Here is a 20,238-nt window from a genome sequence, read left to right on the forward strand (position 1 = left end):
CTAATAAAATTTCTGATTCTTTTTTTCTTGAAGTGTAATTATAATGCTGGCAGCTTGCATTTTTGTTCTGGACTAGCTCCTTTCCCACCGCTCCCCGACCCCCAAGCTCTTGAACCCACCAACCTGCTTGAATTTCCTCGTGCCTGTAACTGATGCTCTTTAAGAACTGCCTGCACAGCAATTGAAGCATTCGAATGTAACTGGTCTAATTGTAGAGTTCTGTCCTTTGATGTGATAGGATAGAATTCATTAATTTTTTATTATAGATTTTCCTTACATTATTAATGTCTAGAGAAAGAGCAAGATTTAAGTAAATTTAAAATGAAAACATTGAAGTCTTCCTAGGTTTTTAATCAACTTTTAAGATTGATTTGAGAAAGTGCAATCGAGGAGAGTTTTCATGTTCTTTATATTGTTCTGCTTATTATTGTAGGAGCAATTACTATGAACTGGAAGTGTCGTTTTTGGGTTTCAGACTTAATTTGGTAGTAACACGAGCATTATTAGGTATACAGTCTGAGAGATTTTGGAAGCAGCTCATATTAACTCAATTTTATAAGGCAGTAGGTCGATAAGAAAGTAAGGTATAATAATAATAATATATATCATAATATAATATCATATATCATAATATAATCATAATATAATAGACTAGAAACTCTGAAGAAAATTGGGGAAAAAGAAGTTTGTCACCGGGACACCAGATGCCTTTAATCGTTTGAAGCTCCCTACTTTACCAAAAGTCTGATGTTTGGTAAACATTGATAGCCATGGGTTGTTATGGAATCCTGCTTCTGCAGTAGTTTTTGTGAGGGTCAGTGTGAGGTTTTTAGGAAACACCTGCCTGTGGCCAATGGGGCAATGATGGCTGTCACTGGGGACACCAACGCCGGCCAAGGTGGTGTCACCCACTCCGTCATCCGCTGTTAGAGTCCAGCTTTCTTCAGTTGCTTTCAACATATTTGGGTACTGATCTGTCAATTTGATAATTGTAAAATAGCCAACAGATGTCTCTGCATTTACCCATTGACAGCTGCATGTTTATTTCCTTTTCTACATCATTTCATAGACTGACTCCCAGGGTTTTTTTTTGGATTATGACATTGTATTGAATTTTTATTTTCTTTCAGTTTCACAAATCTTAACCCCAAAGTGCTTTTTCCCGTGGGAAGGGAAGGATAAATTTGGGTTGAAGACCACCAGCAGCCTCAGTCTGTATCACAAAGATGCTCGCAGCAATCCTAAGGGACGCTTTATGGCCAAGACTGAGCTGCCTCAGCTGGGCTCAGCTTCAGTCTGTGGATGGTGTCTAGAGAAATTTCCAGCAGCACAAATACTCCTAGTATATGAGTTGCCTGGAGCTATAAACTTCTGACCAGTTCCCATCAGGAAACCCACAGAAGTTTCTGTGGCTCTTTAAAAATAAACCTAAGGGTTCTTAATTGACATGTTTTATGTCCGTCAGTAGCCTTCACTTGAGATACAGAATTCAGTCTTACTCTATTGTTTTGCTTTTCTGTTCTATTTTTGCTTGGTGCAGAAAAATATTTAAAACACAAAGGCTGTCTCTAACAATGTACTCAGATTTAAATACTATTTACTGTAATATAAGTCAGGGATTTATCATAGCCAGCCATGAGTCCGCAGGGACCCGTTCGGAATAACAATTCACTCTTCTTAGAACATAAGAAACGACTCCCTGACTCTAAGCTTTAATAAATATTAAAATACAAGGTAGAAGAATATGAGAAGTGGAGTGAATTTCTTTTTCTGTCTTTCTTCCTTGATTTAAAATTTTTACTTCCTTTAACAGAGGGAGAAATCAAATTTTTGTTGATGCTATAATCTGCAAGTCACCTTCTTTGAGGAAATTTTTTTTGAAATATTTTAAAATGTGATTTTGTTTGAAATCCCTTGATGGGCAAGAGACAATAAAGTAGAAAATTGAAGAAAGCGTAGGAGACGACAAGGCATCTGATCTATGTATGTGACCCTCCCTGGCTTCGCCCAGCTGGGGCTCTGCTTACATTGTGTGAAGGTTAGAAAAAGACCATGTTGGAAAGTCAGTAAAATATGAAAAAAATTTTAGATGCAATAATTATTTGGTGGTTTTAAAAAAACAATGTAACTTGATGGTTTAAATGAAATACAAAGCTTTCTAATAAATGAGAAGGTTAGATTTAAATTTGATTATATTCAGAAACAGCTTGTCACTAGATATATCTGTATTTCTGATTTGACGCTGTGGATTAATAGATAATTAAATTATGCTAATCAGGTGCTTATGCTCACAGTTCCACACAAAATAGACATGAGGTTGCATTTCTCTTTAATGAAGTCTATGTTTCGGGTATTTTGCTATTTCAGTGTTCATTTGTCATTAGGAGTTTTATGTTCCCTCCAGGCAGTGCTCAACTTGGGCTGGGAAATTCTTATAATGTGAAGTTTATTAATTCATTTCATATTGATATTTAAACTAAAAAACCTAAAATACATAATGATAGTCCATTAGTATTTCCATATGCCCTTAACTTTTTTTGTTTTTTACTGTGTGACTTGAATGCACAAAGTAGGATACTGAAGTTTCTTCTTTAATGTGAGCTCAGGATAGAATCTGTAAGATTGACCAAGAAAAACCATGATAGTAATTCATGAAGCTTTCCTGTGGAAGGTCAAAGTTGTCCGGTGCTTTGACATCGTATCCTTCTTGTAAACCAAAGTAGGCTCACACAGTATCTTCTTTAAGCAGAGGTGGGAGGACATTGAAAAGCTCGCTCACATAGTGAGGAGTGAATCTGGTCAATGTTTGGAGGATGTTGGGGCCAGCAGGTGACAGAGCACCCTCCCCATGAGGAGCCGAGTGCTGCTGTTTCTGGGGTGAGAAGGGAGCCACGTGTCTGTGAGGAGGCCCTTCCTAACCATCCCCTGTGGTCAGAGACCACGTGCGTTGTGTAATTTAAGCTCCAGAAGTTCCCACGGCCTCTTGTTGTTAGAAGGCCACCTCTGATAGAGGACTCTTGGTCGTCCCTGGTGGGACCAGTGTCCAGATTCAGACAGCGCGCACAGGCTCTGCCTCTGAGGGACATGACCTCCTGTTCTCCTCCATTCTCCAACACGGACATGTGTCTGAAGTGGTTTACGCTGGTGTTGAGCTTTTGTCCTTTTTCTGCCTCAACCCCGTTCTTTCAGATCTCAACGAGTGTGGCCTGAAGCCGCGGCCCTGCAAGCACAGGTGCATGAACACCTACGGCAGCTACAAGTGCTACTGTCTCAATGGCTACATGCTGATGCCAGATGGGTCCTGCGCAAGTACGTCAAGAATCCTCACTGTTTCTTGGGTGCTCTGGTGCTATGGTGGTGTGGGAAAGTGGGCTCCCAGCCCTCATCCTAAGCAGGATGTGAGCTTGTGTCTCTATGAGTGCCTAACAAATTGAAAGCCAACACAAGAGTGGCGCATTTTAGATGTCTAGCATTCTTTGACCATGGGTGCCCATGTTAAGTTGATTTGGAAATGGTATCTAGAACAAGAATCACAAAACTAAGTGTATTTTCTAATGTTTTTCCCAACATATTTTTCCCTATCTTCTATCTGGGCATAGAACTATTCCATCTAGGAAAAGAACATTAGTGGCTGTGTAGGGACTGTTGTGCTGTCCGTAAGGATGGACACTAAACTGTTTGCTGGTAGAAAATACATCAAGTCTGTGATTGATTATAAACCATTCACAAGTACCTTCTCACTTCACTTTTATGCTTCTTTATAATAGCCTAAAGACTATATTATGTCCCTTTTCTAAAAAAAAAAACCCTACTTCAAATGAAAAGCTAAATGAGTATAATAACAAAAAAGTAGATTTCGTGTGTGTCTTTATTAGAAAGAAATGTATAGAAATGTGTGGTGTCCCTGCGAGCATGTGGATGTGTTTATGAGATGGACCATGCCCTAAGATTCTCTGCAGGCGGGACGTTGAATCGGGGTTGTGTTTATATGGTATTCAACAATTGATGACTTGATTTTTATTTTTACTCAATTATCAGTTCAATTACTTAATTATCAATTGGTTAATTATCAGTTTATCTGGGTTGCATTTTATAAAACAGAAAAGGCTAGTTCATCTCACTTAGTGCTGCATATGTAGCGCGGTCCGCGGTCCTTTTTGGAGTGAGGTGAGTCCACGTTTCATAGCCTGTGGCGGTGATGCTAGAGCCTCGAACATCGTGCAGCTCAGGGGAGATCTCTCCCGAGAGAAGCTTAATGCGTGGTTGAGACAGTTACTCGACGTTTTAGTTGAGACCAGCATTGAGCATGAGTAATCTGGACAAATACCTCAATTCTCCACTTTCCTTGGCCGCTGGAAGAATTTCCAGATAATCCATGTGAGATAAAGTTTTACATTTGTCTTTTAATTCTTCAGATTCTTTAAAGGTCTTCTGCAGATGGTGACGGAGCTGGGTCACTTCTTACTCATCCCTGGGGGAGGAGGGTCTTCCCGTCCCTCCCCACATTTTTTACTTTCTCTAGATTGTTGGATCCTTGAGGCCTGTTCGTCTTCATTTTCATTCAGTGTCGCTGATTTCAGGACAAATGAAAACATCCTTATTTCAGTTATAGACTGTTCCCAACTGTCTAAGTCACACAGTCACGCTCTTCCCAGGTGCCCTGACGTGCTCCATGGCCAACTGTCAGTATGGCTGTGATGTTGTCAAAGGACAGATCCGGTGCCAGTGTCCCTCTCCTGGCCTGCAGCTGGCCCCCGACGGGAGGACCTGTGTGGGTGAGTTGTGAAACGGCGTCTCTCTCAGCCACAGGAGGGAGGTGTGGGAGGGGGGCAGGTCCTCACATCAGGTGACAGCTTCCCTTTAGAGAAGAGCGGATGTCCCAGAGGAGGACTGCTCTCCGTGAACGGACCAGGGAAATCTGTCTCCCTAAACATGAGGGATCGGAGGAAGCCCCAGGCAGCGGAACCACACGTGCGAGGCCCTGAAGTATCCGGGAGCCCAGTGTTTCTAGAACGGAAGAGGCAGGAGTGATGAAGCTGAACAGTGGACAGGCGAGCTGGTGTGGGTTGTGCTGAAGAGCTGGACTGTCCTCCCTGTCAATTAGGAAGATTGTGGCGAGAGTCTGGGCTTTGGTTGCAGCCTGACTGCCCATCCCTGAGAGAGTAACATCAGGCGAGAGACTGCCTTTCTTTGAGCTTGAGTCTCCTGGTCTTTAAAATGGGAGGAAAGCCACACAGAACCCTTGGGAGGGCTGAATGAGATCATGTCTGCAAAGAGGTTCGCCCAGCACCTGGCGCATAGTGGGCACTGGACAAATACCTCAATTCTCCACTTTCCTTGGCTGAATGAATGGAGCATTTGGCGATTCCAGAGAGATTTGCTGTCTCCCAGGCACTGTGCTAAGTGCTGGATATACAGTAGCGGACAGAGCAGACAAGATTTTTATTCTCATAGGCTGATTTTCCAATGCAGGAAACAGAAAAGAAACAAATACCCAATAAAATGCAAACAATATGAAGTAGTTATAGGAGGCCCTAAGAGAGAGCAGAAAGGGTCTATTTTAGAAAACGGTGTTTGAGGAAAGGCCTAGTGTGAGGCCTGGCTGTTGGCCTGTGAGGTTCAGCCAGCAGGTGGAAGGCTTCAGGGCTGCAGGAAGGGGAGTCCGGCGCCTGTGAGGATCCGAAAAAAAGGAGGTCACATGGCTCAAGCACAGAGTGTGGGGCGAGGGGCGGTGGCTTGAGAGACAACCGGTGAGGAAGGCAAGGGTGGTTGATTGCAGGACAAGGTGAGGAATGAGGATTTAATTCAGAAAGCGGTGGAGACGGTTGAAGAGTTTTAAGCATGGTGATGTTTTCATAGAATCATTTTGATAGTTGAGTGAGAGTGCTTTGGAGGGGTAGGATTGGCAGGACAGACGGATTTGGAGGTTCCTATAACAGTCTGACCTGGGGTGATAGCTTGGACCAGTGTAGTGGCAGTGGGTGAAGAGCAGAGTCGATGAGCTCAGAGTTTTCCAGAAGTAGAATAACGGGGCTTGGTGAGTTGGGGGTTATGGGAAACAGGGTTGTCAAGGATGACTCACGTCTGGGTGGATGCAGGTGCAGGGTGTGCTGAGATGCGGTGCAGGCAGAGGACAGATCAGGAGGATGAGCTGGAATTTAGAGATGGGAATTCATGTTCCTGTGGGAGCAGCCAGCTGGAGAACACTTAGGATGGGCCACTGTGTGCCAGGCAACCGTTTGCAGACTGTTATTTATTTTAAAATCCACTCCATCTCAACATGCTGCTGTTCTTCCTAAGATGCAGTTGACTTGTGTTCTAGATGTTGATGAATGTGCCACTGGAAGAGCGTCCTGCCCTAGATTTAGGCAGTGTGTCAACACTTTTGGGAGCTACGTCTGCAAGTGTCATAAAGGCTTCGACCTCATGTACATTGGAGGCAAATACCAATGTCACGGTAACGAACCCCAACCACTGCTATGTGTCTTTCTTCCTGTGGCGCAGAAAGGTCTCTTAGCTGGTGACGACGGGCTGTCGGGGGCAGCGTGGGTCCTGGTGTTAAATTCAACAAACAGAAGTCCAGGTCAACCGCTGGTCGTTCTGGACGCACGTGTACTTTATGTTGTCTTTTTATCTGCCAGCTTTACACGGACCTTCACATTGCCCAAAACAAACTTTTTGAGGCTGTACATATTTTTATGTCATCATATTTATCTCCCCAGTAAGCCTCTGTCCCCGCTTCCCGCTGCAGACATCGACGAGTGCGCCCTGGGGCGGTACCAGTGCAGCAGCTTCGCTGGGTGCTACAACATCCCCGGGGCCTACAGGTGCAAATGTAAAGACGGGTACCATGGCGACGGACGGAGCTGTGTGTGTGAGTGATGCTGTCTCTCTGCTCTGAGTTCCAGCAGGACACGCAGGGTCACAGCCAGGCCGTTACTAGGGAAGATAAGGAGTAAGATTAATGATCAAGGAAGTACGGTTTTCATAGCTGGGCATATTAGTCTATGCTTTCCACAGACAGTAACTTCCCTTGCTCAGGTATTTTTAAAAACTAAAGACTCAGTAATACACCCTAATCTTAAAGGCATTCAATTCCTTGATTAAAATCTCTCAACCGCTTCCCTTTAGCTGGCAAGAAATGATAGAGCCCTCCCTGGGAATTTGGGTTTGCTAAAATTGGACATAAATGTTTGTCGTTAGCATTAGATTGTGATGGTGGGCTAATCTGAATATATCCTACACTTTCCATTCCTCTGTTTCAGGCCCCCTTGTTCTGCTATTAGAAGATCATTCCCGGGGCCAGCCCTGTGGCCTAGGGGTTAAGTTTGGCACAGTCCGCTTCAGTGGCCTAGCTGGCATGAGAGATTTTGACGTGTTTGTTTTTTACAATTTGGTCTTTTACTTTTTTAGGGGAGGTGGTTACATACTAATTTAAGTCTTTTGTCCCTTAGATATTCCAAAAGTCATGATCGAACCATCGGGGCCCATTCACGTGCCAAAGGGAAATGGCACCATCTCAAAGGGAGACGGAGGACGTGGTAACTGGATTCCTGATGTTGGAGGTACTCGGTGGCCTCTGAAGACGCCATATATTCCTCCTGTCATTACCAGGAGGCCCACTGCTGAGCCAACAACAAGACCTACCCCAGAGCCCACGCCACAGCCTACCCCACCCCCACCCACACCCCCACCCACTGAACTCGGAACCCCTCCACCACCAGCAACCCCAGAAAGACCAACCACTGGACTGACAACCATGGCGCCAGCTGCCACTACATCTCCAACAGAGAGTACAGTCGACAACAGGATACAGACAGATCCTCAGAAACCCAGAGGAGACGTGTTCAGTAAGTCATATAAATGCTGGCATATTGTTTTTGAGGGTTTTCTCCCCAGTTTTATTGAGATATAATTGACATACAGCATTGTATAAGTTTAAGGTGTACAGCATAATGGTTGGCCTTATATATATTGTGAAATGATCACCACAGTAAGTTTAGTTAACATCCATCATCTCATCTAGATACAAAATAAAAGAAAAACTATATGTATTTTTCCTTATGATGAGAACTCTTAGGATTTCCTTTCTTAACAACTTTCCTGTAAATCATAAAGTAGAGTTAACTATAGTCATAATGCTGTCCATTACATCCCTGGTACTTATTTAACTTGTAGCTGGAGGTTTGGACCTTTTTATCACCTTCCTCCAATTCCTCCTCCCCCTCCCCCTGCCTCTGGTAACCACAAACCTGGGCTCTTTTTTATGAGTTTGTTTGTTGTTTTTTAGATTTCACATATAAGTGAGATTATACAGTATTTGTCTTTCCTGTCTGACTTATTTCACTTAGCATAATGCCCTCAAGGTCCATCCATGTTGTCTCAAATGGTAGGATGTCCTCATTTTTTGTGGCTGAATTATATTCCATTGTATGTTTATACCACAACTTCTTTGTCCGTTTATCCATCAGTGGATACTTACGTTGTTTCCATGTCTTGGTTATTGTAAATAATGCTGCCGTGAACATGGGGATGCAGATATCTCTTCAACAGTTTTTTCATTTCCTTTGGATGTATTCCCAGAAGTAGGATTGCTGGATCATATGTTATTTGTATTTTTAATTTTTTGAGGAACCTCCTTTCTGTTTTCCATGGTGGCTGCACCAATTTACATTCCCACCAGCAGTGCACAAGGTTCCTTTTTCTCCACATCCTCGCCAACACTTATTTCTTGTCTTTTTGATAATAGCCATTCTAACAGGTGTGAGGCGATATCATTGTGGTACTGATTTGCATTTCCCTGATGATTAGTGATGTTGAGCAACTTCTCTGGACAAATGTCTATTCAGTTCCTCTGCCCATTATTTAATTGGATTATTTATTTATGTATTTTTTGCTATTGAGTTGTGTGAATTCCTTGTATATTTTAGATATTCACTTCTTATCAGATACATGGTTTGCAAGGTTTTTTCCCATCTGTAGGTTGTCTTTTCATTTTGTTCATCGTCTATTTTGCTCTGCAGAAGCTTTTTAGTTTGGTGTAGTCCCACTTGATTATTTTTGATTTTTGTCGTTTGTGCTTTAAGACAGGCATGTGAGTATCCGGTTGTCCCAGCACCATTTATTGAAGAGACTGACTTTTCTGCATTGAGTAGTGTTGGCTCCCTTGTCAGATGTTAGTTGACCATATGGGTGTGAGCTTATTTCTGGGTTCTCGGTTTTGTCCCATCGGTCTGTGTGTCTACTTTTATGCCAGTATCATACTGTTCTGATGGCTGTGGCCTTATAGTGTAGCTTGAAATCAGGAAGCGTGCTGCCTCCTGCCTTGTTTCTTTCTCGGGATTGCTTTGGCTGCTCACGGTTTTTTGCGTGAGCCCCTTTTAAAGGAGCTCTTTATGATGACATTTTCACCACAGGCCAAGCCCTGAACTAAGAATCAAACTCGTAAAAAGAACTAGCTGTACAAAGTCTAAATGATACATCCCTACTGTTAGATATTATAAGGAGCTAAATGAAAGTCCGTTGATCGGACAAATAAGGGAGTGTGTAGAAATGGAAGGAGTCACAGAGTAGACCACAGTTCCTATCCAGTGTGGGAATTCTGACATACTCGGGTTTACTTGAGAACTCTCGGAGATGGGGAAGCAAATGTATCTCGTGCCATTTAACGTTCAGTCTAAATGTTCAGTCGGTCAGGGAACATTTCTGAGTGTCTTTAGAGTGCCAGGCCCTGATGAGGCATTGGGCTTATTTCCAAGATAAAACAGAGAAGGTTTCGGTCTGGTGGAGAGGACAGTCACCCAGAAGGGGACTGTGGAAGCAGGTCAGTGAAGGTTGTGTAGGACATTATGGGAGCGGAGAGAAGTGGCACCTTGTCAGTCTGTGGGCAGGGAGCAGTGAGGGAGGCGTTCTAGTCGACGGGATGGGACACAGGCGCAGGGCTGGGAGGCAGCACAGCCTGTGCAGGAAACTGGAGGGTCGAGTCCAGGGCGGGCGGGAAAAGCTGGACAGCTGGCCCTCGTGTGTGCTGTTAGCTGGTTAGGTCTGGAAGACGCCCAGAATTCTACTGGCTGGCTGGGAGAGGGTGGGACCGCCTCTGGAGATGGAGGCTGTAGGTAAAGAAGCAGGTTTGGAAGGAGGAAGAGGTTGTTCCCTAATGTTAGTACCAACCAAAATGTGCACTTTACGCCTCTGCCTGTCCTGGTGCTGAGCCGCCGGTTGCGGTCCACGTAGCCTGTTCCCAGCCGCCTTTGTGTCCCATCGCCTGTCTCCTCTTCTCCTATGATGTTTTAGTTTCTTCTCTTCCTTTCCTTTTCCCCGTGATGGACTAAACTCTGCTCCTTTTCTTTTGAACACTGTTGCCATTTTTACCACGTGAAAAGAATACTGACCTTTGTGATTTTTTAAAAGAGAAAAAGCTTCTTTTTTTTCTTGTATGTGACTCTCAATTAAATGTTTTCCTCTAGGTCATTGTCCGTTTAGATAGCTTGAGATTGTCTAATTCTGATGTAGTTGTAATTCTGTGTATTCTGAGCAATAGATATAATTTTTAGATGAATTAGGTGGTCGATCTAATAATATATTTTATATGTGCATCTCACTTACTTTTTGAAAAGCAAATTTTTGTAATTTTTCTCCTCCCTTCCTCCCTTTTTCCCCTCCCTCTCTGTCATCCCTCTCTTTCTTACTCTTCTGTTTTGTTTTCTTCATCTCTTTGTGATCATAAAATGAGACTTTTATTCATGGGTGCTTAAGTAAATATAATATTTATATTATTTCACTGCCTTAAAGTATGGTCATAAAAACTTGGCTGTTTAATGTAAAAAGACACTCTAACATAGACGTCAACATCTTTCTGAGTCTTAATGTTTTCTCTTTTTGAAAAGTCTCTCTTCCTATTATTCCTTTCCATACCGACACACAAATGAATTAAAAATAACGCTGAAGTTCACCAGTAGAATTTAGCAGGACAGAATTGGGGAAGCGTGGACTTCCATTGGTGTCTGAGAGCACTCGTTCCAGCAGAGGGTGACTTGCAGACGTGCCCGGGGGAGGAATTCCCTTGATCCTGTGCCCGGGCTGCTGCATGCCACAGATAGCATTGCTGCTCGGGACATCCTGCCAAAAATTAAATTCCACTCCCTTTCGTCTTCAGCCGTGGTTGCCGGTTACTCTCAGCACCTGTGAGGGGATTGTGGACACTGCTTAATTTGCTATCTTGTGATTGCAGCGTATATTCTGAATTAGGGAAAGGTTCTCAGTTTTTAATTCAGGACAAGTAACTTGTTATTATTCATTGTGAAACAGAAAACCTCATCACTGTTTTAGTTCAACACCATTTCTTCACTGAATATTTTCTTCACTTCTGGGATAGTAACTTTCTACGCCATCCTTATCTTCCTCTGGTCTGAGAACAGAACTCAGGTCTCCTCATTTCATGAATTTTCAGACTGCCTGGCAGTCTCCAAGTGGCCCCATACTTCAATTGCATTTTTCTTTACATTGAAATATACATATTTCTTTAACGGAAGAGGTTGTTAAGCAAGGCTTTTCTTTATGTGTGTGTGTGTGTGTGTGTGTGTGTGTGTTGTCCCCTTGAGAAAAAACTGTAAAGATTCTGAAAGGAAATCAAGGAAGACAAAAATTATAGCACAAATACCCCTGTAGCCTAGACTTCTCCCCAAACTCTAGACTCCTGTATCCTCTGCCTGTTTAACCTCTCCAGCTGGATGAAAATAGATGTCTCAGACTCAACATGTCTAATTCTTCCTGACCGTCACCCCAAACCCATTCTCCCCACAGCCTTTCGCCCCCCAGGATACGGCATCTCCGTCCTACAGATTGCTGAAGCCGAAGATCTTGGCGTCCTCTTGTTCCTCTTCGTACCCCCACATCCAGTCTGTGTGGAAATCCTGTGAGCCCTACTTCAAATTAGGTCTCAAGTGTGGCCACTGCTCACCATCTCCAGTGCCACCACCCAGGCCCGGGCCATGCTTCCCCCAAGCACAGGTCCCAAATCCCATATCCAGATGAGTTGTGGAATCCAGCATCTTCCGACTAGAGAAGGACTGTGGTACGTGTGCTGCATGTCACAAACTGAAGCACGTCAAGTCTTTCCACAGTGAAATACGAATATTTACATGAATTTGGCCACTAAAGACATTTGGGCCAGGTTAAGTGAAGGTGGTTTTGCCACCTAGTGAGTAGCAGCAGCAGCTCATGGACTGCAGAATTTCGGGGAGGCCCCGTGGACCTGTACTGCTGGCCCTCCAGCCGGTCTCCTCCCCAACCCCCCTGTCCCCTGTGGCTCTTCTCAAGCCAGCAGCCAGGGGACCTTTCAGAACTGAAATGAGGTGTCATTGTCACAGCTCTGCACCAGCAGCCACTTGGTGCAGGAAGACCTTATGCCCTCCCAGCGTCCTACAGAGTCCTGATGGCCTCAGCTCCTGGCCCTCTGCCCTCACGGCCCGGCACCCTCCCTCACCCTCAGACTCCTCCCACAGGACTTTTGCTCCAGCTGTTCCCTCTTCCTCTCCCCTGCTATCAGCTTGGCTCACTTTGTCACCTCCAGGCAAATCTCAGCTTCCTGGGGAGGCTGCCCTGACCCTGTTCTGTTCTGGGACTCCAGCTGCCACCCGCACACCTGACCTTGCTGCTCCCTACTGCTTTTCTTTTTTAAATAGTGTTTATCACCTTCTAATATACTTTATTGTTTACTTGTTTATAATATCTATTTTTGTCTCTCCTTACCAGAATATAAGATTTTTGAGGGCCAGGATCTTTGTTTTGTTCACTGGTATATCTCAAAAACCTGAAATAATGCCTTGCACATAATGGGCACTGGAACACTATTTGTGGAACAAAGGAATGAATGAGTAGATGGATCCCTCATAATATTTTGAAATAAAATAAATTATCATGTAATCAACTTTTCCATACAAAAGCTAGTTTAATATAATAACACATTTAACCTATATTTAAGAATTAAAATATATTCTTTTCTAATTTTTTTTTTTTTTTTGGTGAGGAAGAGTAGCTCTGAGCTAACATCTGTTGCCAATCTTCCTCTTTTTGCTTGAGGAAGATTGTCACTGAGCTAACATCTGTGCCAGTCTTCCTCTATTGTTTTTATGTGGGATGCCGCCACAGCATGGCTTGATGAGCAGTGTGTAGGTCCACACTCGGGATCTGGACCTGTGAACCCCAGGCCGCTGAAGCGGAGCGCATGAACTTAACCACTACACCACTGGGCCAGCCCTGATTGTTACTTATTTTAATACTATGGGGAGCTTTTTTGTGTGCGTCCTTCCACCATCTTTTCTTTCTCTCTGTCTCCCTCCCTCCCTTCCTCTCTGGAGATTGGTATTCTATTCAGTGTATTATTAAATCTGAAAATTTGATGTTAATGAGAAGGGAAATGATTTCAATCAGAGATAATGTCTCAAAGTATATATTTCCTAGCTTCTGAAACTAGTTCAAATAATTTGCTTTATGTTTTATTATTTGAACCTTGGCTTGTTTGAAGGTACACAAATTTTTCATGTAAGAAAGATTTAAGAAAGAACCCCTTAAAACAGTGTTTTCTCTGGGTCTACAGTCACGCGTCACTTAGTGAGGGGGACACGTTCTGAGAAATGTGTCATTAGGCAATGTCATCGTTGTGCGAACGTCACAGAATGACTTATACAAACCTAGATGGTACAGCCCACTGCACACCTAGGCTGCATGGTTCTAATCTTATGGGACCATCATCGTAAGTGGTCAGTCCTTGACCGAAACATCGTTGTGTGGCACGTGACTAAACAAAATACCACTGAAGCTGGAGATTTTGTCCTTGTGTTACCCCTACAAAGGAAAGGCGTTCAAAACAGCAAAACAGTTATTTAAACTTGAAATAGGTGGTCCAGGTGGAATAGTTATAATAGCCTTTTGGCATTTAATTTGGGGCCTAAAAATGTCCATCTATGCCCACATCAATTAATTACCCATGTGTGACATCCTTGTGAGGTTTTAAAATAATTATCCCAATTATATCCAAAATCTCTGAAGGTGACTGAAGTCTCTTCTAGTAACCCACCCCACTGTTGGGGTCCCCTTTCTTGTATTTAACCTTCATGTAAATTCATGAATTACAGCTTACACCTCTTCAGCGTTGTCAGGTACTCAGGCTGATGGAGACAGCTGGTTCTTGTCCCCAGACCCCGTACTCCATTTAGCATTCAGGGAATACTCTCAGGAAATTACTCAACTCCTTCCTTTTTGGGCTCAGTAACTTCTGTTTCATAAATCTTCTTAGAAATACTGGTTTTCAACCTGCTTAGCAACCTTCTTGGCCTACCCTTTGAACTCTCTTTGTTTTCCAAATCTGTCTCAAACGATGGGGTCCAAAGATACGTAACAGTCGAATCTGACCCCATATTGATTGCAATGGGGATTTTCTTAAACATGTTTTTGTAATCTGATCACTTCCCTCTGTGCCAGGTGCGTTAGAGTGCAGGGTTACAGGCAGCTATCTAACCCTCTGATGCTTTTCCCTCAGACGGTCGTACAGGGCCTGGGACATGGTAGGCACTCAAAAATATTTGTTGAATGGAACGAAATGGAATTGTATATTAGATTCAGTTTCTTTAATCTAAGTAACCCTTCCTGTGCTTGAACGAGCTAAGTTTAACTTGATTCTGATGGTCCTTCCCAAATGAGCAAAGTTACTTCAGGCTACGGTCTTCCTCTCATCCTGATACAGCTTAATATAGCACTGAAACACATTCTCTGAAAACTCTAAATCTAATATGTCTCTAAATTTTAAGCTTGATGTTGAGAAATAGTGAAAAGTCATTGAGAGGGAATCTGCACACAAGGTCGGGGCGCACGAAATGGAGGGGCTCAGAGTAGAATCCAGCAAGTAGGAAGATCTAGTTTTCATTCTCACCCTGTTGTTCATGAGTCACGTGACTTTGGACAAGTTACCGTGCCTTCCACCTCAATGTTCTCATCCGCGAAATGGAAGGAATGTCTCTGGCCTTCCATTCTCATAGAGTGCTTTCAAGCATCAGACATTATACAAGTAAAAGCGTTTATAAATTGTTAATTACTATGGAATACAAAAGATTATTTTATAGGAATAACTATGATTGGGAGTGTTTAAATGCTGTGTGATTAATGTGTGATATGAAATATTATGAACATATTTTTAAATTAATTTCAACTTGAGGGACCCGAGGATTTTAGATGGTGTGAACAGAATTATAATCAGATGTATTTGCAGGGCTAGCCCTGATAGGCATGATTTGAGCAACACTACAGTTTTCTGACGTAGCATGAAATTCTTGTTCTTTCACTAAGGGGATGGGGCAGAGCTTCTCAAAGTGTTTCATAGAACATTAGTTCTCTAGGATATTATGCAAGTTAATGCCTGAAAAAGTGCTGAGGTCGAATAAATGTGAGAGATTCTAGGCATTAGTCAACCTAAGTAGGTTTGTTAACTGTAAGACTTCTCAATGTGCTAATGGTCATTGTGAATCGCTCTGAGAGGCATATAATGTGCATCATTTCTCAAGTGGATTTAACCATGGGATTACTTAACTTTGGGGACTAGCATTCCTTGTAACCAGCTTCAGATCAGGCTGGGCTGGGCTGAAGAGCCCTCGCCCGTTACCTCTCATTGGCAAGGTTTCTGAGACCAATGGGCTGATCCTGGATTCTGGAGGAGGCTGGCAGAGGGGAGCTGGGGAGGGCAGGGAGGTTCTGGGCAGACTCAGAGCAAGAAGAGCAGATGTACTTGCTGGGAGGCCTCTCCGGACACCAGAGCTATGCTGCAGGGGGCTGCCGAAACGTTGGAGACCGAGCACCAAAGACGAAGATCTGGGGTCAGGGCAGGTAGAGCTGTCCCAGAGCCAAGGAAACAAAAAGCCACTTGATGCAGAAGCCAAAGTGAAGGAAGTTAGGACAAATGCATTCCAGCCAACAAAACAATGAAATATTATGCAGTGCTGTATTTTGGAAAATATTTAATGACTTGGGAAAATAGCCATGTTATAAAATTAAGTGAAAAGAATATGCAGAACTGTGTATACCATTTGACTCCAATTAGGTATAAAATACATGTGGACATATAGATATTTATATACATATAGATGTTTATAAAAGTCTAGAAGAAAAAAGACCAAATAGTAATGATGGATCTATCCAGTTTATGATATTTTGGGTGATTTTTATTGTCATTTTGTTATCCTCACACGGTGATTTTTAATCTTTCCATTCCCGCTGTCACTGGTTGCGGCCGTTACAGCAGTAACTCCTTAGGAGAGGGGCTGGCGTAACAGATCCCACTCTCCCAGCAGGAGAGTAAATTGGGTGTTTTGAAAAAGTGACCCAGGGAATTCTGATTGTTAGTCATGTTAATTTTATTTAGAATATACTGGTTTTTAAAAATTCATTAAAGGTTTTATTAGCTTCTATTTTTAACCTCTCAAAATTTTGTTTACAATTGAGTATGTCAGATATGTCCAATTTTAGCTGGGAAGCTCAGATTACTGCAAGAAATATAATATCACTTGGACCAGGAAGCAGATTTTTTTCAGTGTTGTCAGAAGCTCGTTTGAAACACAGTAACCTAGGATGCTTATTGAAAATGTAGGTTCCTAATCCCTACAGCACATTTACCAAGTCAGGCTTTCTAGGGGGGTACTTCTCGGGCTTTAATGTGTATACAAGAAACGTGGGGATCTTGTTAAAATGAAAACTTTGATTCAGAGAGTCTAGGGTAGGACCTGAGATTCTGCATTTCTAACAAGCTCACAGGTAATACCGCTGACCTGCCAGCCACATGGAATCACAGGGCTCTCTACACCATCATGGCAGCTCCAACCCAGAGGAACCATGTCTTGAATGGGGACAGCATTAGCTAGATGTGGAATGTTTAAAATGTAGCAATTGTGTCTAAAATGTAGCAACTGGGACATATGAAGAAAAATGTTGCAGAATAGAGATTATGGGATATAATGTAAGATGTATCAGGTGTTCTTATGAGTGGCCATATCAGGGAACTGGACTCATTGTTGCTGTGTTATTCTAGATCATGAGAATGTATTGAAATTCCAAGTACCACACAATAAGAAGAAAATTGTTTCCATTTGACTGATTGCTGCTTTGCTGCATGCTGTCCAGTTTCTTTCTCTCTTTACCCTTCTGTGGGCTTTACAGAGTGTGTGGCTGGTGTGATCACATTGTTCTTAGTCATGGAAATATGATCTCTTTTCTGATTCTGTTTGCTGATAAGTAAAAAGATTGTTTCTGCCGAGGGGTGAAAAGGTCTTCAGACTAGTTCACTTTCTAGTAAACAGCAAATCCTAGGGAGACCCTGGGAAGATGCCTGACATCTCCCTGAAGATGAAATTTCTGCCAGTGTTTTGAAGGGGTGAGTTGTCACTGCTTATAGGTCAGGATCTGGTGCTGTGAATTCTGAAAGTTTCCACGACTTTTGAGTTATATTTTAATTGGATCCTGTGGTGGCTGGTGAAGAAAAAATAGCTCTCTCCAGAAAGTATAAATTGAGTTCTTGGTGAACGTGACCAAGGTCAGAAATCAGATTTTTTTTTTTTAAGTTTTATGCACATTTGTCTATGTCTATAGTAATGAAGAGTATTGTGCTCACCAGCCACTTGTGATGAGGGGCATGTCACAAAATCTTCCTGTGCCTCTGTTTCCTCATGTGTAAGTGGGGGTATCACAGCATCCACCTCATTGGGCCGCTGTGAAAATGAGAGGAGAGTGAGTGTCAAACTCTCTCCAGAGTGCTTGGAATGCAACGAAAACTCAATGTATATACATACACAATACATAGAATGAGAACTCAATACATAATAGCCATTACTACTTCTGTTGATGCTGAATCCATTTATATGGTAATGATAACATTTCCTACTTAACTCAAAAATACAGCCCTATTTAGTGCTCTAGTTCTGAGTTTGTATTTTTCTGGTGTTTTTTTATTATGGCTCATACAACTTTAATGTTACTTTTGGCTAATCAGATCCTTCTGAAACAAATTGGTTTGCAAGTGCGAGCTATTAGGTAGGTGAGCAGAGAGATGCACATCGAAAGCTGCTACTTCACAGGTCCTTAACTTATTACCCTGTGATTACAAGGGCCTGTTTCCTTTAGGTGTTGAGAGTGCCTAGTTGAAGAGTTGCGATGTTAGAATAGAGACAGCATCACGTCAGCTTTTTCCTGTGCAAATAGTGACAACAGCCTTTTCAGAGATGAATCTGGATGGGAAACTTACATGATGGTCTGATAAATATCAGAAATACGAGCTTCCTTCCTTCCTTTAAAGTGATTCCTTTGGCGTGAGGGCATTGACACCTGCCCCCCACAGCAGGTAGCCTTCTGTGCCAGCCCAGGTCTCGGGGATGCCCTCAGTCCAAGCAGCCCGGCAGGGAGTCCACTCCCCACCTGCGTGCCAGTGCTTAGACTCAGGCCTGATGGGGCCTTTCCTGAGAGGAGGACAGAGAACAAAAGCTCTCAGGCCCTCTTCCTCTGGACAAGTGTTGCTGTCATTCTCACAGCCGTGCTTGGGAAGGAGCTGTGTTTTAGACATCCTGTTCTCTGAAGGAGGCTCCAGGCAGTGCTCCGAGTTGTTCTGAAACTTTATTAAAGGAGAAATAGGTGAGTCACAGAAATGGGGCTCGTTATTGAGTAGCTGTGTGTGCCCCCTTTCACCAGAGATTCAGTTTTTTCCAGTTCTGCTCTTCACTCTCAACCCAAAGGTGTCTTTGAACTTTTTAGATCCTTCTTAGGAGATGAAAGCTTTGGCAAACGGGGGCTCATTTCTGTGGAGCCCCGCAGCCTTTTCTTGTTGCTAGTAATCAGTGGATAGTGAAGAATGTTCTCTAATGTGGTTAAGGAAATGTCAGAAATTCTCTTCCAGTCCTTTTGTTTGCTTCTCTCTGGTCATCTAAAGCTATAAGGTGTATGTTGTTCCTCTGGAGAGGAAGAGAAAGGGGCAGTGGGGAGAGGAGAAGAAAGGAGAGGAGAGAGGCCAGAGACAGCCTCATAAATCCCTTGTCCTTCATCCCCAGTCTGTAGTGTCTAAAAATCCCTAGGTTTTGCCACCAGAAAGAGCCTTCAGAATATTAGGAAAGTTACATTCTCTTCCGATGAACTAAACTCCTAAGCTTAGAAGGAATTTAAGACAGTGTTATCTTTAATCTCTTAGTCCAACAACAAATGCCAGAACTGCCCTGGGAGCCACCCTAGAACAGAAACAGAATTTGCAAACCACCTTTAATAAATAATGCTTACATTTTGCCGTAGTTACTCTTTGGAAGAAGGCTGCCACTGGGAGGCGTGTATGTTAATATTTACGTTTACTTCACTGTGCTTACTCTTAATGCTTTTTGGATAAAAATATACAGTTGACTATTTGGGAAACCTCATTTATGAACACTGGTTATATATTAATATTATTTCCCTAGGGAAAATATATTAATAGGAAGTGCTTGGCCAGAGTTCTTTTAAGAAGTTCCCTGGTGTGTGTGTGGCCAATTCTGCTCCAGGCTCCCAGGCTCCCCAGCCAGTAGGAAGGAGCCGTGGTGCTGAAGCCCAGTCCAACCACGTTTTTATCCACTGTCTGTTTGCTTCAGTTCCTGTAGATTCCCTTTGTTTTAGTTCATGCAGAAGGTGGTAAGAAATGATGGGCAATAAATATTTTTTGGCAGGTGGAACATTGACCAATGGAAGAAAAGTTTTTAGGAAATAAATCTTCTAAAGAGTATATGAACATTCTTTAGTTTACGTTAATTTGGGTCCTAATTGCCCTCTGACATCCACTCCTACCTCCCTCCTATTCATTCTCCAAGCTACAGCCAGAATGATATACCAGTTCTTGGCACTCCTCTGTTAAAATCTTTCAAAGCCTTCCAGTTTGCACCAAAATAAAGTCCCAGATCTTTACAGGGCTTTCAAAGGCCCTGCACAGCCACGCCCCCATGAGCTCGACAGCTCCAGTGATGTTTAGGGCCACACCCTCTCTCTCTCTAGGGCACTAGCTCACAGCGACTCCTCCTTTATTTAAGTGTCACCTCTCAGATCTTCACCCACCCGTCCTCCCAGGCTAACTTAGTCAGCCCCCACCCCTCACCCCTATGTAGCATCCCCGACCTCTCCTTTAAAGCATTCATTACCTGGGAATTGTTAGATGTCTGTCATCACCTCTGGAATGCAGGTCCCATGAAGGGA

At 43.1% G+C, this 20,238-nt stretch overlaps 1 protein-coding gene across 7 annotated transcripts in view; it reads left to right on the forward strand.

Moving 5' to 3' along the window:
• NPNT (nephronectin) overlaps nucleotides 1–20,238 on the forward strand; it is a 75,569-nt gene that overhangs the window by 37,087 nt on the left and 18,244 nt on the right. For all 7 annotated transcript variants that reach the window (XM_044767442.2, XM_044767447.2, XM_044767441.2 and 4 more), the window contains 5 exons: nucleotides 3,190–3,309; nucleotides 4,656–4,775; nucleotides 6,323–6,457; nucleotides 6,752–6,874; nucleotides 7,455–7,850. In XM_044767442.2, coding sequence (XP_044623377.1) covers nucleotides 3,190–3,309; nucleotides 4,656–4,775; nucleotides 6,323–6,457; nucleotides 6,752–6,874; nucleotides 7,455–7,850 — 894 coding nt within the window. The remainder of the gene's footprint in view (nucleotides 1–3,189; nucleotides 3,310–4,655; nucleotides 4,776–6,322; nucleotides 6,458–6,751; nucleotides 6,875–7,454; nucleotides 7,851–20,238) is intronic.

This window comes from Equus asinus, chromosome 3 (assembly GCF_041296235.1).
Source record: "Equus asinus isolate D_3611 breed Donkey chromosome 3, EquAss-T2T_v2, whole genome shotgun sequence".
In the NCBI taxonomy this organism is placed as follows: domain Eukaryota; kingdom Metazoa; phylum Chordata; class Mammalia; order Perissodactyla; family Equidae; genus Equus; species Equus asinus.